General features: G+C 43.9%; 1 protein-coding gene across 4 annotated transcripts in view; it reads left to right on the top strand.

Moving 5' to 3' along the window:
• Nucleotides 1–12363, top strand: part of LOC132381270 (unconventional myosin-VIIa-like) — a 137889-nt gene that overhangs the window by 31193 nt on the left and 94333 nt on the right. For all 4 annotated transcript variants that reach the window (XM_059950661.1, XM_059950669.1, XM_059950655.1 and 1 more), the window contains 3 exons: nt 6433–6572; nt 9584–9794; nt 11455–11590. In XM_059950661.1, the coding sequence (XP_059806644.1) occupies nt 6433–6572; nt 9584–9794; nt 11455–11590 (487 nt within the window). The remainder of the gene's footprint in view (nt 1–6432; nt 6573–9583; nt 9795–11454; nt 11591–12363) is intronic.

Below are 12363 nucleotides of genomic sequence, written 5' to 3'. Positions count from 1 at the left end.
TTGGCTACCAGTCTTCATGTCTGAATATGTATTGTGGATTTATTTTGGAGTGCAGCTCAGCGAGCAGTTGGAGAGTGAGAGCACAGAGAAAAGAATGTGGGAGTTGTAAAATGCAGAGCAGGAAGACATAGAACCATAGAACAGTACAGCACAGTACAGGCCCTTCAGCCCTCCATGTTGTGCCGACCCATATAATCCTTAAAAAAAGTGACTGTCAGGTCCTCCCATTTCAGAGAGGAAAAAGTAAACAAGTTAAACCAATTGTACAGGTGGACAGTAGATGTAAAAAAGAAATTGAGTTACCTAATTCAATATCGAGTCCAGGAGGCCACAGCATGCCTGGTCAGAGGATTAGGTGCTGTTCCTCAAGCTTGCAATGGACCTCATAATAATAGTGCAGGAGATCACAGACCAATAGGTCAGAGTTGGAGTGGAATGGGGAATTAAAGTGACAGCGATAGAAAGATCAGGGACATCCTGAGGAATGAATGCAAAATGATCAACCAATTTGTGTTTGGTCTCTCCACATTGTGAACACTGATTGCAGTGCATCAGATTGGAAGAAATACACATGAATGCTGTTTCATCTGGAAAGACTGTTTGGGTCCCTGGATGATGGGAAGGAAAGAGGTGGAAGATATGTGCTGCATTACTTGTAGGTGCAACGGAAAGTGTAATAAGAAGTGGGGTGGATGGTGGCAATTAGAGAAGTGGACCAAGGGGACGGTCCCTGAAAACTGCTGGAAGAAGAGGGAAGTGTGTGTCTGCTGGTGCAACATCTGAAAGTGGTGGAAATTGAGGGGAAAGATCTGTGGAAAGTGGAGGCTGGTGGGCTGGAAGGTGAGTACGGGAATGATTCTTGTTTTGTTCTAGAACGGGCTGAGAGCAGAGGCATGTGAAACTGATGAGGTGTGTTCAAGGGCTTTGTTAGCAATGGTAAAGGAGAAGCTGCAGATCAGGAGAAGGAAGACTTTTCAGAGCACCTGTACAGAAGGCCTCCTCATCAGAGCCGATATGATGGAGATGGAGGAACTAGAAGAGTGGACTAGTGTGGATTATCTGGCATGTCTCCTGAGTGATATCCAGAAGACAGAAAGACAAGTCAGAATATGGCCATGTGAGGGCAGGACAGAAACTGGCAGTCAAAGTAATGAAGCCATCGAGTTCTGCATGACTACAGGAAGTAGCATCTATGCAGTACTGATGTACTGGAAATGTGTGGCTAGGTGGGTAGTGGTTAAGATGATGAGCTAAAGGACTTGCTTCTATGCTCTAGGACTCTTTAACATTAGCTTGTTCACTCTTACTTCCTGTAAAATCCCAGGATAGAATTTACCTAGTCTTAGGGGTTTAGCACTGTTCACCCCCTCCCCATCCCCAAGATGCCAGATGCTGGTGGAAGCTGGATTTATTAGCACAAAGTAATGTAAACTTAATTTAGCCAACTCCTAGTTGCTTTCTAACCATTTCTTAGTCATTGCACATGACTGCCTGCTGCAGGCAGCTGCTCCATAGTGCTGCAGATGGTAACTGGGCCTCCACAGAGTCATGGCCAACTGGAAATCAATGCAGCGGGTTTACAGCCATTGTCTTCTCCGCCTGAAACTCACTCATCCAGGAAGGGAGGCTCTGGAAGTAATTGCAAACTTCACTGGAGACTTCTCCCACACCTTACAACAAACTCGGAGTTCACAGAGTTCTTAAATATTTTTCCATTTTTCATGATCTGGGATTGTCAGCATTTATTGTCCACCCATAATTACCCTTGAGAAGACCACAAGATCATTAGATACAGGAGCAGAATGAGGCCATTTGGCCCACTGAGTCTGCTCCACCATTTCATCGTGGCCACTCCATTTTCCTCTCAGCCCCAATCTCCTGCCTTCTTCCCATATCCCTTCATGTACTGAGCAACCAAAAATCTATCAACCTCAAAATACATTAAAAAAATTTAGAAAGTAGTTAACCCTTTCATTTCTTCTACCAAAGTGCATGATCGTACACTTTCCTATGCTTTATTCCATCCGCCATTGTTTTGTCCATTCTCCTAGTCTGTCTAAGTCCTTCTGTAGCCTCTCTACTTCCTCAAAACTATCAGCCACTCCACCTATCTTCATATAGTCTTCAAACTTTGCAACAAAGCTATCAATTCCATCATCCAAATCATTGACATATACTGTGAAAAGAATCAGTCCCAACACAGACTCCTGTGGAACACCGCTAGTCATAGGCAGCCAATCAGAAAAGGCTCCTTTTATTCCCACTCTTTGCTTCCTGCCAATCAGCTACTGCTCTATCCATGCTAGAATCTTTCCTGTAATACCGTAAGTTTGTAGCTTGTTAAGTAGCCTCGTGTGGCACCTTGTCAAAGGCCTTCTAAAAATCCAAGTACACAACATCAACTGATCCCTCTTTGTCTATTCTGCTTGCTATTTCTTCAAAGAATTCCAACAGATTTGTCAGGCATTTTTTCCCTTGAGGAAACCATGCTGACGACAGCCTATTTTATTATGTGCCTCCAAGTACCCTGAGACCTGGTCATCTTTAATTATCGACTCCAACATCTTTCCACTGAGGTCAGAGTAACTGGCCTATAGTTTCCTTTCTTCTACCTCTCTCCCTTCTTGAAAAGTGGAGTGACATTTGCAATTTTCCAGTTTTCCAGAACCTTATTGAACCATACCTGCATAATGAAATCCCCCATGACTATTGTAACATTGCCTTTCTGGCATGCATTTTCTATCTCCTGTTGTAATTTGTAGGCCGCATCCTTACTACTGTTTGGGGGGCAGTATACAACTCCCATTAGGGTCTTTTTACCCTTGCAGTTCCTTAGCTCTATCCACAATAATTCAATACCTTCAGACCCTATGTCACCCTTTTCTAATGATTTGATTTTATTTTTTTACCAACAGTGCAATGCCGCCCCTCTACCTTCCTGCCTGTTCTTTTGATACATTGCATATCCTTGGACATTCAGCTCCCAGCTATAATCTTCTTTCAGGCATGATTCATTCAGTGATGACCTCAACATTATACCTGCCAATCTGTAACAGTGCTGCAAGTTCATCTACCTTATTCCGTATACCGTGCGCTTTCAAATACAACACGTTCAGTCATGTATTCACCCTTTTTAATTTTGTCTGCCTTATATGTAACCCTCGGGTTCAGCCCGCATGCATTTGTTTAGGGGAAGACAGCCTCTGGCCCAGCCAAGCCGAGAAATCTTATTTGTGTGGATGCTGCATGATGTGTTGCCCGGTTACAAATCAGTACCACAAAATATCAGACAGTACACCATATGCAATAAACGATTTTGCTTTATAATTCTTAATCTGACTATAGGGTTAGTAAAGAAAACAAAAGGAAAAAGGGCCCATTTTACTGAAACAGTCTAAAATACACATTGGAGCTCACGGTTGTCCGTCCATTTGGTCCCCATCAAACTCCTCCGAGCATCATTGACCCACATTCCAAGTCCACTCTGTCCTGCGGTCTACCAACTCTCTCCACTCGCGTATTCTCTCTTCATCCCTCACCGACAAAAGACCACTAAGCCCTTCTCTCAGACACACAAGAAAGATGCAACATGCCTCTCATTGGATGGCACACATTCCACAGCCCATTATCTCCAGTCAAAGCCCAAACGTTGCTGCTACAGAGAAACCATTAGATTAGCAGTGAAACATTACAGATTGTTACATATATGTTGCAACCAACTCATCCTGTTGACTGCAATTTTTGCCCTGTCAACAGCCTCTCCTCACTACACATTGCCTCTTTTTGTAAACCAGTGACCTCATCTTCAGCGCTATTATCCACCTTTCCTATGATACTTCTTGCATTGAAATATATGCACTAGTTGCATCATGCTCAACCTTTTGATTCCTAACTTTCTTGGAGGTCTTACCAACAACTGTCTCCCCAACCTCTCCACTAAATGTCTTGCACTCTGGTTCCCATCCCCCTGCAACTCTAGTTTAAACCCCATCATGCAGCATTAACAAATCTTACTGCAAGATATTAATCCCCATCCATTTCAGGTGCAAACCGTCCTTTCTGTACAGGTTCCACCTTCCCTGGAAGAGAGCTTGATGATTTAAAAATCTTAGACCAACTCCTTAGCCATGTATTAAACTGTATAATCTTCCTAGCCTCACTAGCACGTGGCATGTGTAGCAATCCTGAGATCACAACTGTGGAGGTCCTGCCTTTTAACTTAAAACCTAACTCTCTGAACTCCCTATTCAGAACCTTGTCACTTGTCCTACCCACATCATAGGTACCTACACGGACCACAACTTCACGGCTGTTCACCCTCCCATTTAAGATTGCTGAGGACCCGATCTGAGATATCCCGGACCCTGGCATCTGGGAGGCAACATACCATCCAGGAAACACACTCAAAATGCTGGTGGAACGCAGCAGGCCAGGCAGCATCTATAGGAAGAAGCACTGTCGACCTTTCGATCTGAGACCCTTCGTCAGGACTAACGTCCAGGAATCTAGTTCTTGCCCACAAAACCTCCCGTCTATTCCCCAAACTAATGAATCCCCTATCACAGCTTGCTTCTTCCCCCCTTTCCTTCTGAGTCACAGAGGCAGACTCTGTGCTAGAGACTTGACCACTGCAGCTTTCCTCTATTAGGTCATCCCCCCATCGGTATCCAAAGCAATATACCTGTTGAGGGGAATGGCCAAAGGGGAACTCTGCACTGGATGTTTAACCCCTTTCCCCTTCTTGATAGTCACCCAGTTCCTCTGTTCTGCACCTTGGGTGTAACTACCTCTCTATATGATTATCTATCATCCCCTCAGACTCCTAAACGATCTGGAGTTTGCCCAGATCCAGGTCGAACATGTTAACGCAGATTGTTGGAAGCTGCAGCTGGATGCACTTCTTGCAGTTGTTGTTATTAGGGACACAGGGCACCTCCTTGCCTTCCCATATCCCACAAGAGGAGCATTTCACTATCCTGCCTGGCATCCCTACTGTCCTTGCCGAGCAGATATAAAGAAGAAAATGAAAAAACGTGAACTTTTCTGTCCTTTGCTTTCTCTGACTGAAGCCTCGAAGAGCTAAAGCCTCAAGATCACCACTCTGACTCTGTCCACTCAGACAATGGCCGCTCCGCTTGCCCCGCCTTCCTTTAACGTGCTGTTGCTAATCAATCCCAAACAGCGATTGGCCACTGGTCGAAGGTCTTTCTCACTGTACTGACCTCCTTCTGCCTCTTGTCCCCTGAAAGAGAACCTGATTGAAGTCCCTTCCAAGGTTTCAGACTGGATGCTGGACAAAGCTATTTTTTTCTAGGAAGCTGGAAAGCTAAGTAGGTAGTAGTGAGCCCGCTTGAACTGCTGCTGTGCTTCTTCTGAGGGTGTTCCTACAATGCTGCTGTGGAGGGAGTTCCAGAAATTAGACTCACAGTGGTGAAGGACTGGTGAGATATTAGCAGGTCAGGTTGGTGTGTGGTTTGAGGAACAACCTGCAGGCTGTGGCTCTCCCTCATCCCTACTGCCCTTGTGCTTCGTATTCTGTATTCGCACGTGAGTGTGTGTGTGTGTGTGTGTGTGTGTGTGTGTGTGTATGTATGTGTGTGCACGTGTGTACATTTGTACAATTTGCATGTGCATGTACAGTATACATACACAGAATACATACACAGAGGAAATAATGTGTGTGTGTGTATATATATAATGCTGAATAATTATGTGACAGGAAATAGGAGTGTGTGTTTGTGTGTGTGTATCTGTATGTGAATGTGTGTGTCTGTGTATGTGTGTATTTGTGCCTGTTTATGTGTGTGTGAGTACATTTGGGTATGTGTGTGTGTCTGTGTGTGCATATGTGAGTGCGTATGTGGAGATTGGATTGTGTTTCATTTGGAAGCTCTTTTTATTACAACTCATGTGGTCATTTATTTTCTGCTTTGTTCCACTGACAAACTAAATCAACCTCGCAAAACGAACCTTCCCCCACCCCACATACCTCATGTGTGGGTCTTGTTTTCCTGCTCTGACTCCAGATCTCTTAACACCTAAAAATCCTGTTGATTTGTGTTGAATCCACTCAGTGACTGGCTCTCTTGGGTAGAGAGATTGACTCCCATCTAGGTGAAGAAATATTCCCTCATCCCCATCTTAACCAGGCAATCTGAGACGATGATCATATGTGAGTTCTGAATGCTCTATCTTTAGGGAAATCTTTACTCAAGAAACATAGAGATCATCTCTCTTTCATCTAAACTTGAGTGGGAACAGGCTCCACTCGAACAGGTATTAAGCCTCTGTCACACATTTATAACCTGTAACTCATTCCTAGGGTCAGATTCCTGAAGTGGTGGTGGTATCTATAATCTGGAGCACACAAGAACGTTTAACACTTAATCTGTGCCAGTGTTTGAAATAATACCACCTCTCTGTTTCTTTCAGGCAATTTACAGCCGTCTCTTTGTGTGGATTGTGAATAAAGTTAACACTGTGATCTACACACACCCTGTCAGTAATCCAGGAAAGGTCTCATCAATTGGTCTGCTTGACATCTTTGGCTTTGAGAACTTTGATTTAAACAGGTACCTAGTTTCCCTTCCATTATTTTGCAACAGGGCAGAGAGTAATGTATGGTCTGTTTCACTTATTTAAATGTATATGACTTATTCTCTGTCTTGCATGGTTGCTTGGGTCATCTTTGAACTCTCAATGTGCAATGGGGAATTTTGTTTTCATTGGATCTCATCCATGAGCGGGAGAAGGCCCAGGGTTGCAGGCCAGGGAGTCAACAGAAACACTGCATCTGTGGCTCCTCCCTTTAGCCTAAAGGGGTGGAAGAAGCGGACAGCACTGTTGCTCAAGGGCTAGAACCACTGCCTCACAGTGTCCGAGACCCATGTTTGATCCTGACCTCTAGCCCTGTGGGGAGTTTGCACATTCTCCCTTTCACCCAGGTGCTCTGTTTTCCTCCCACGTCTCAAAGACATGTAAGTTTGTAGGTTAATTGGCCATTGTAAATTACATCTAGTGTGTAGGTGAAGGGTGGAAATGATGAGAGGGTGGGGAGAGTAAAAGCAGATGAATGTGGGATTAGTGTAAATGGCTAAGATGATCGGCACAGCTTGAGTGGGCCAAAGAGCTTTCTTCTAAGTGGTAAGAACACATGACATGAGACTACAGTAACTATATCTCATAAGTACTACATTTACAATCCCCTGTGGACCTCTATAAAGACAAGTTCAGATTTTCGTCTTGTAAACTTAAGATGTACACATACATATTTATAAAGTCATGGAAAGATTTTGAGGAGGTGACGAAGGGGAGTGATGGGAGTAGGGCAGTGGATGTTCTAGACATGGACTTCATTAAAACTTACAGCAAGGTACCTCATTGTAGACAGATCCAAAAGCTTAAGGCACATGTAATCTCTGGAGACTTGGTCAATTGGATCCATAGTTGACTAGGGTAGAGTAGACGGAGTGCTGGTGGAAGGGTGTTATCCTGGCTGCGGGTCAGTGACCACTGGTAAATTGTTCTGCAGAGATCTCTGCTGTTTGTGATTTATAATCAGTGGCCATTTTATTAGGTACAGGAGGGACCTAATAAAGTGACTGCTGAGTGTATATCAATGAGTCAGACTAAACTGGGTGTGAGGTGATTATTACGTTAGTAGATGACATAGAATTTAGCAGAGTTGTGGGTACTGAGGAAGGCTGTTGTAGGATAGAAATGAAGTTTTACTCGAACAAGTGTGAGGTGCTGTACTTAAAGAGGTCAGATGTAAAAGGGAAGTATATAGTTGTAGGATTTTGCGAATAAACATGCAAGAGTCATTTTATGTGCTTAACAAAAGCCACAGCCCTTTACTTCCATTACGAACAAACCAAAAACAGTCATTTTACACTGACATCATTATGTCAGACACCACCTCTTAAAGTGAGCACAACAACTCAATGACTGTGTTTGTGAGTTATGCAGATCAGTTTCTGTTATGAACAATATGTGTTATCTGTCACCCGTTACATTACCCTACAAATGATGTGACCCTTAGAGCATTGATGTACAAAAGGATCTTGGGGTACAAGTCATAGCTCCATGAAGGTAACAACGCAAGTGGATAGGGTGGAGAGGAAAGTGTTATTGATTGGAGTATTGAGTATATAATACACGTGTTGGCGCATGGCCAAGTGGTTAAAGCGGTCTGAAGGTTGCTGGTTCGAGCCTTGGCTGAGGCTTGCGTGTGTGTGTCCTTGAGCAAGGCACTTAACAACACATTGCTCTGCGACGACACCGGTGCCAAGCTGTATGGGTCCTAAAGCCCTTCCCTTGAACAACATCTGTGGTGTGGAGAGGGGAGACGCAGCTTGGACAACTACATTAAAAAAAACCCCTTATCGAGACTAATGGAGGCCTACACACACTTATAAATTGGAAAGTCATGTTGCAGCTGTATAAACTTTGGTTAGCCTGCATTTGGAGAAATATGTGCAGATCAAGTCACCAAACTGCAGGAAGGATGTGGAGGCTTTAGAGAGAGAGCAAAAGAAGTTCAGCAGGATATTGCCTGGATTCTAGAGTAAGAACTATAAAGAGAGGGTTGGACAGACTTAGTTTGTTTCCTCTGGTACGCTGGAGGCTGAGGGGAAACTTAATCAAAATATAATGATAAAATTATGAGAGACATAGAAGAAGTTAATAGTCAGAATCTTTCCCCCAGATGGAAACTGCAAATATTGGAGGGCATTGGTTTAGTGTGACAGGGGCAAAGTTTGAAGGAGATCTATGAGACAAGTTGGTTTTACGCAGGGGCTGTTGGGTGCTGGAGTGCACTGCCAGGAGAAGTGGTAGAAACAGATATGATAGCAATATTTAAGAAGTGTTTAGACAGGAGATTAAATGAACATGAATGGGGGGGGGGGATAGAGACCACGTACAGGCAGATGGGATTAGTTTAGATTGGCATTGTGGTTGGCACAGACATTTTGGGTTGAAGGGCCGGTTCTTTACTCCATCTTGCAGCACTGTGTCTCTATTTAATGTAATGTAGACTCTGCTTAGCAAGATCAAACTCTCTGTTTTTGTTGATGTATATGAAGGAGTTTATAGTCACTGTTCCCGGGATGACATAAATTCAATCACTCATGCCCAGGACCTAGAAACCATCAAGTTCACCAGCTGCAAAAGGCAAAGATATTCACCTTTATTTTGCAGGATGATGTTCTGTTGGACTTTGTGAGTTACAGAAATAGAGGGAGAACTTACAGCACTAATTTGTGAGAGACCTCCCTCAGATTAACAGTATGCTCAAATCTGTTGGTGTTTTTGTTGTGTTTGGCAGTGGCATCCGACTTGGATCCAGCAATAAGCTGGTATCGCTTTGTTCATAAATCCTATTGGTTCAGTATCTGTCTCACCACCTTCAAAACTTGCTAGGTTGTTACCACTCCTTTTAAACTCAACATGATCCTTTCAAATTCTGTAGCCCACAACATCTGCCAGTCCAAATCCAAGGAAGCCCTAAGGGTGTTGTATTACTGTGTGTTTGCTGTGGTCCTCAGTTTCTGCTCCTTCATCTACTGTCCACTCTTTCCAGTTTCGAGCAGCTGTGCATTAACTTTGCCAATGAGCAGTTACAACAGTTCTTTGTGAGGCACATTTTCAAGGAGGAACAAGCAGAATACAAGCAGGAGAACATAGTCTGGCAAAACATTGAATATGTTGACAACCAAAAAGCACTGGACGTTCTCAGCATCAAACCAATGAACATCATCTCACTCATTGATGAAGAAAGCAAGTTGCCAAAGGTAAGTTGTCCTGTGCCCTTCTCTTGATCGGTCGTTCACTCACGAGATTCCAAATCAAGTCAAGTTTATTGTTGGGTGCACATGTATGATGAGGTACAGGTAGAATGAGGCAGCACAACATAATTTAGATTCAGACGATACAGAGAACATAAATTAAAACAACAGTGGAGAAAAAGCCTTTGCAAAGTAAGACACTGGTGCAAAAACACAATTAAAAAACATGATTTGAATGACAAGCTAGTATTTAATACAAACTGCCCTTATTGGAAGCCATTGCCTGAAATACTGCAGTTTCTGTAGAGTAAGGAATTCTGGAATTCAGACCCAGTGGCAAGGTATTTCCAAGTGAGTCGGGGGTGTTTGCGGGTGGTGACATTTGCATGAGTTGGCTTAATTTGTTGTATGGTTGATAAAGAAAGCTAGAGAAGAGGTGCAGTCGACCGCACCCTGCACTCAGGTGTGCTCCATGCTGAGCATGACGAATGGAGCAATTAAGTCCTGGAAGGGGATGAGCTTCCAGGAGGCACTCATCCAGGTGAGCAAAGAGTTATTCATCGCACCCATGACCTACGTCTTAGAGATGATGCAAAGGCTTTGGGGAGTTAGGAGGGGTGTGATCTCTATCCTGCTGAATCTTTTGACAACCTTCCTCACTACTCAAAACTCAGCCAATTTTTGTGTCATCTGCTAAGGTTCAAGGAGAGAGGATTTGGCTGTCCCTTGTAAAGGTTCCTTGCTTGACACAAGTCAGGTCACAGCTGAAAGCAGTCTCCTCCAGTTTGGACCTCAGAATGAGGCTGAGGTGGATGAACATTCTCTCTTTCTCTCTTTCCCTTTTTATTTTTTATCTCTCTCACACACAGTCACTTATTTTCACTTTCTCTATTAATCTCCTTCCTTCCTCCTTCTCTCCCACACTCTTCCTCCCTTCCCTCTTTCTCTTCTTTCCTCACTCCCTCTTCCACATTCTATCTAATTTCTTTCACTTTCTCTGTCTCTTGCTCCCTCTTTCCACCTCTCTCTCTCACATACACACTGTCATTAATACCAGTGTGCATCAATGATACTTTGTCGCTCAAGCTGTGCCCCAGTAGACTCTGGCCTTTGATTTAAAAGCCAGTGGGTTTGCCATCCAGGTCTAGAGACTGGGCACCAAGCTGAAGCTGTTTGACTGTAGTATGAAGGGATGCTGCTAAGGTGGAAGTGTTATCAGATAGATGAGAGTAAAACAGAAATCACTCTTTTCTCTTAGGTGATTATAATAACTCTAACTGGGACGTGAATTGGTTTATTATTGTCACATTAACTATGGCACAGTGAATACAGCTACATTGTGCCATTCAAACAGATCATTTCATGCAAATGTACCCTGAGGTAGTACAAATAGAAACAAAATGCAGAATATAGTGTTACATTACAGAGAATACAGCGCATTGTTGTAGGGAATTTATCTCTAAGTCTTGATTTGAATTTGTGCTTCAACATTGTTAAATAACAAACAATATTCTCACAGTCATTGCTGCTTGTGGGATCTTGCTTTACACAGATTGACAGCCATACTTTCTACTCTGTATTTGTGCCTGTCCTACAAAGCACACTGGAGTGCCTTGTGGTTGTAAGCATTGATTTGTTGATGTGTGTCTCTCTCCCTTTTCTGCAGGGCACTGATAGGACGATGTTAAACAAGCTGAGTGATCACCATAGCAATAGTAGAGTCTACCTTCCACCCAAGAGCTCCCATGACACCGAGTTTGGCATTGCACACTTTGCTGGAGTGGTCTACTACAACTCGAATGGTACTGACCCTGTGTGGCAGCAGCCTCTTTGGATCTTGTTAGTGCAGAGATGGGAGGTGTTCTTCTGTGGAGATATTCTGCAGCTCCAAGATCTAGAGGAGGACCTCGCCAGTGTCCTTTGTGGAAATGAGCCCCTTTGCCAAACCCCCATGTCACATGAGACTCCAGTCCAAAAGCCACTTACTTGTCAGTTGAAGTGGCTTTGTAAGCTCTCCATTTTCCTTTCTGCAGCTCTCTACAGGTGTACATTCATTGGTGACACCCTCATCCTTTGGTTTTACATGGCCTTAAGGAGGCAGCTAAGCAACCAGCCATTGTGGTTCAATTATCAGTTTGGCAGCTGTGGATGATGGTTTGACATCATGACCTGTCCATCCTTGACCAGACTGCCTGTGTGACTTCCTCCTCAGTCAGTGATTATCGCTGGAGCAATCTGACGGCCTCCCTAGCCGTTCCTCAAGCCCTACCATTGATCTTGATCTTGCCAGTGTCAGCCATACCTTTTGAAATGGTTTCTCCATTCTTGGGTCTAATGGGACCAAATCGGAGGTGAGCCTCTGGGTGGTCAAACTCTGCGCTGATGAGGTTGATGGGCCAATTGACTGCCAGAGACAAGTCTGGGTGGAGTGAATTGAAGGGGATGTGCATGAAATATTGAAAATACTTAAGCCCTCACTGTCATTTCCTGAGGGGAATGCTGGAAGTGGTGTGAAGGAGATTCAGCAGGGTAATTCCTGGGGTGAGTAAGTTGTCCTATCAAGAGAGGCTAGACA

Source organism: Hypanus sabinus, chromosome 2 (assembly GCF_030144855.1).
Source record: "Hypanus sabinus isolate sHypSab1 chromosome 2, sHypSab1.hap1, whole genome shotgun sequence".
Taxonomy (NCBI): Eukaryota; Metazoa; Chordata; class Chondrichthyes; order Myliobatiformes; family Dasyatidae; genus Hypanus; species Hypanus sabinus.
This window is presented reverse-complemented; position numbering and strand designations above follow the sequence as displayed.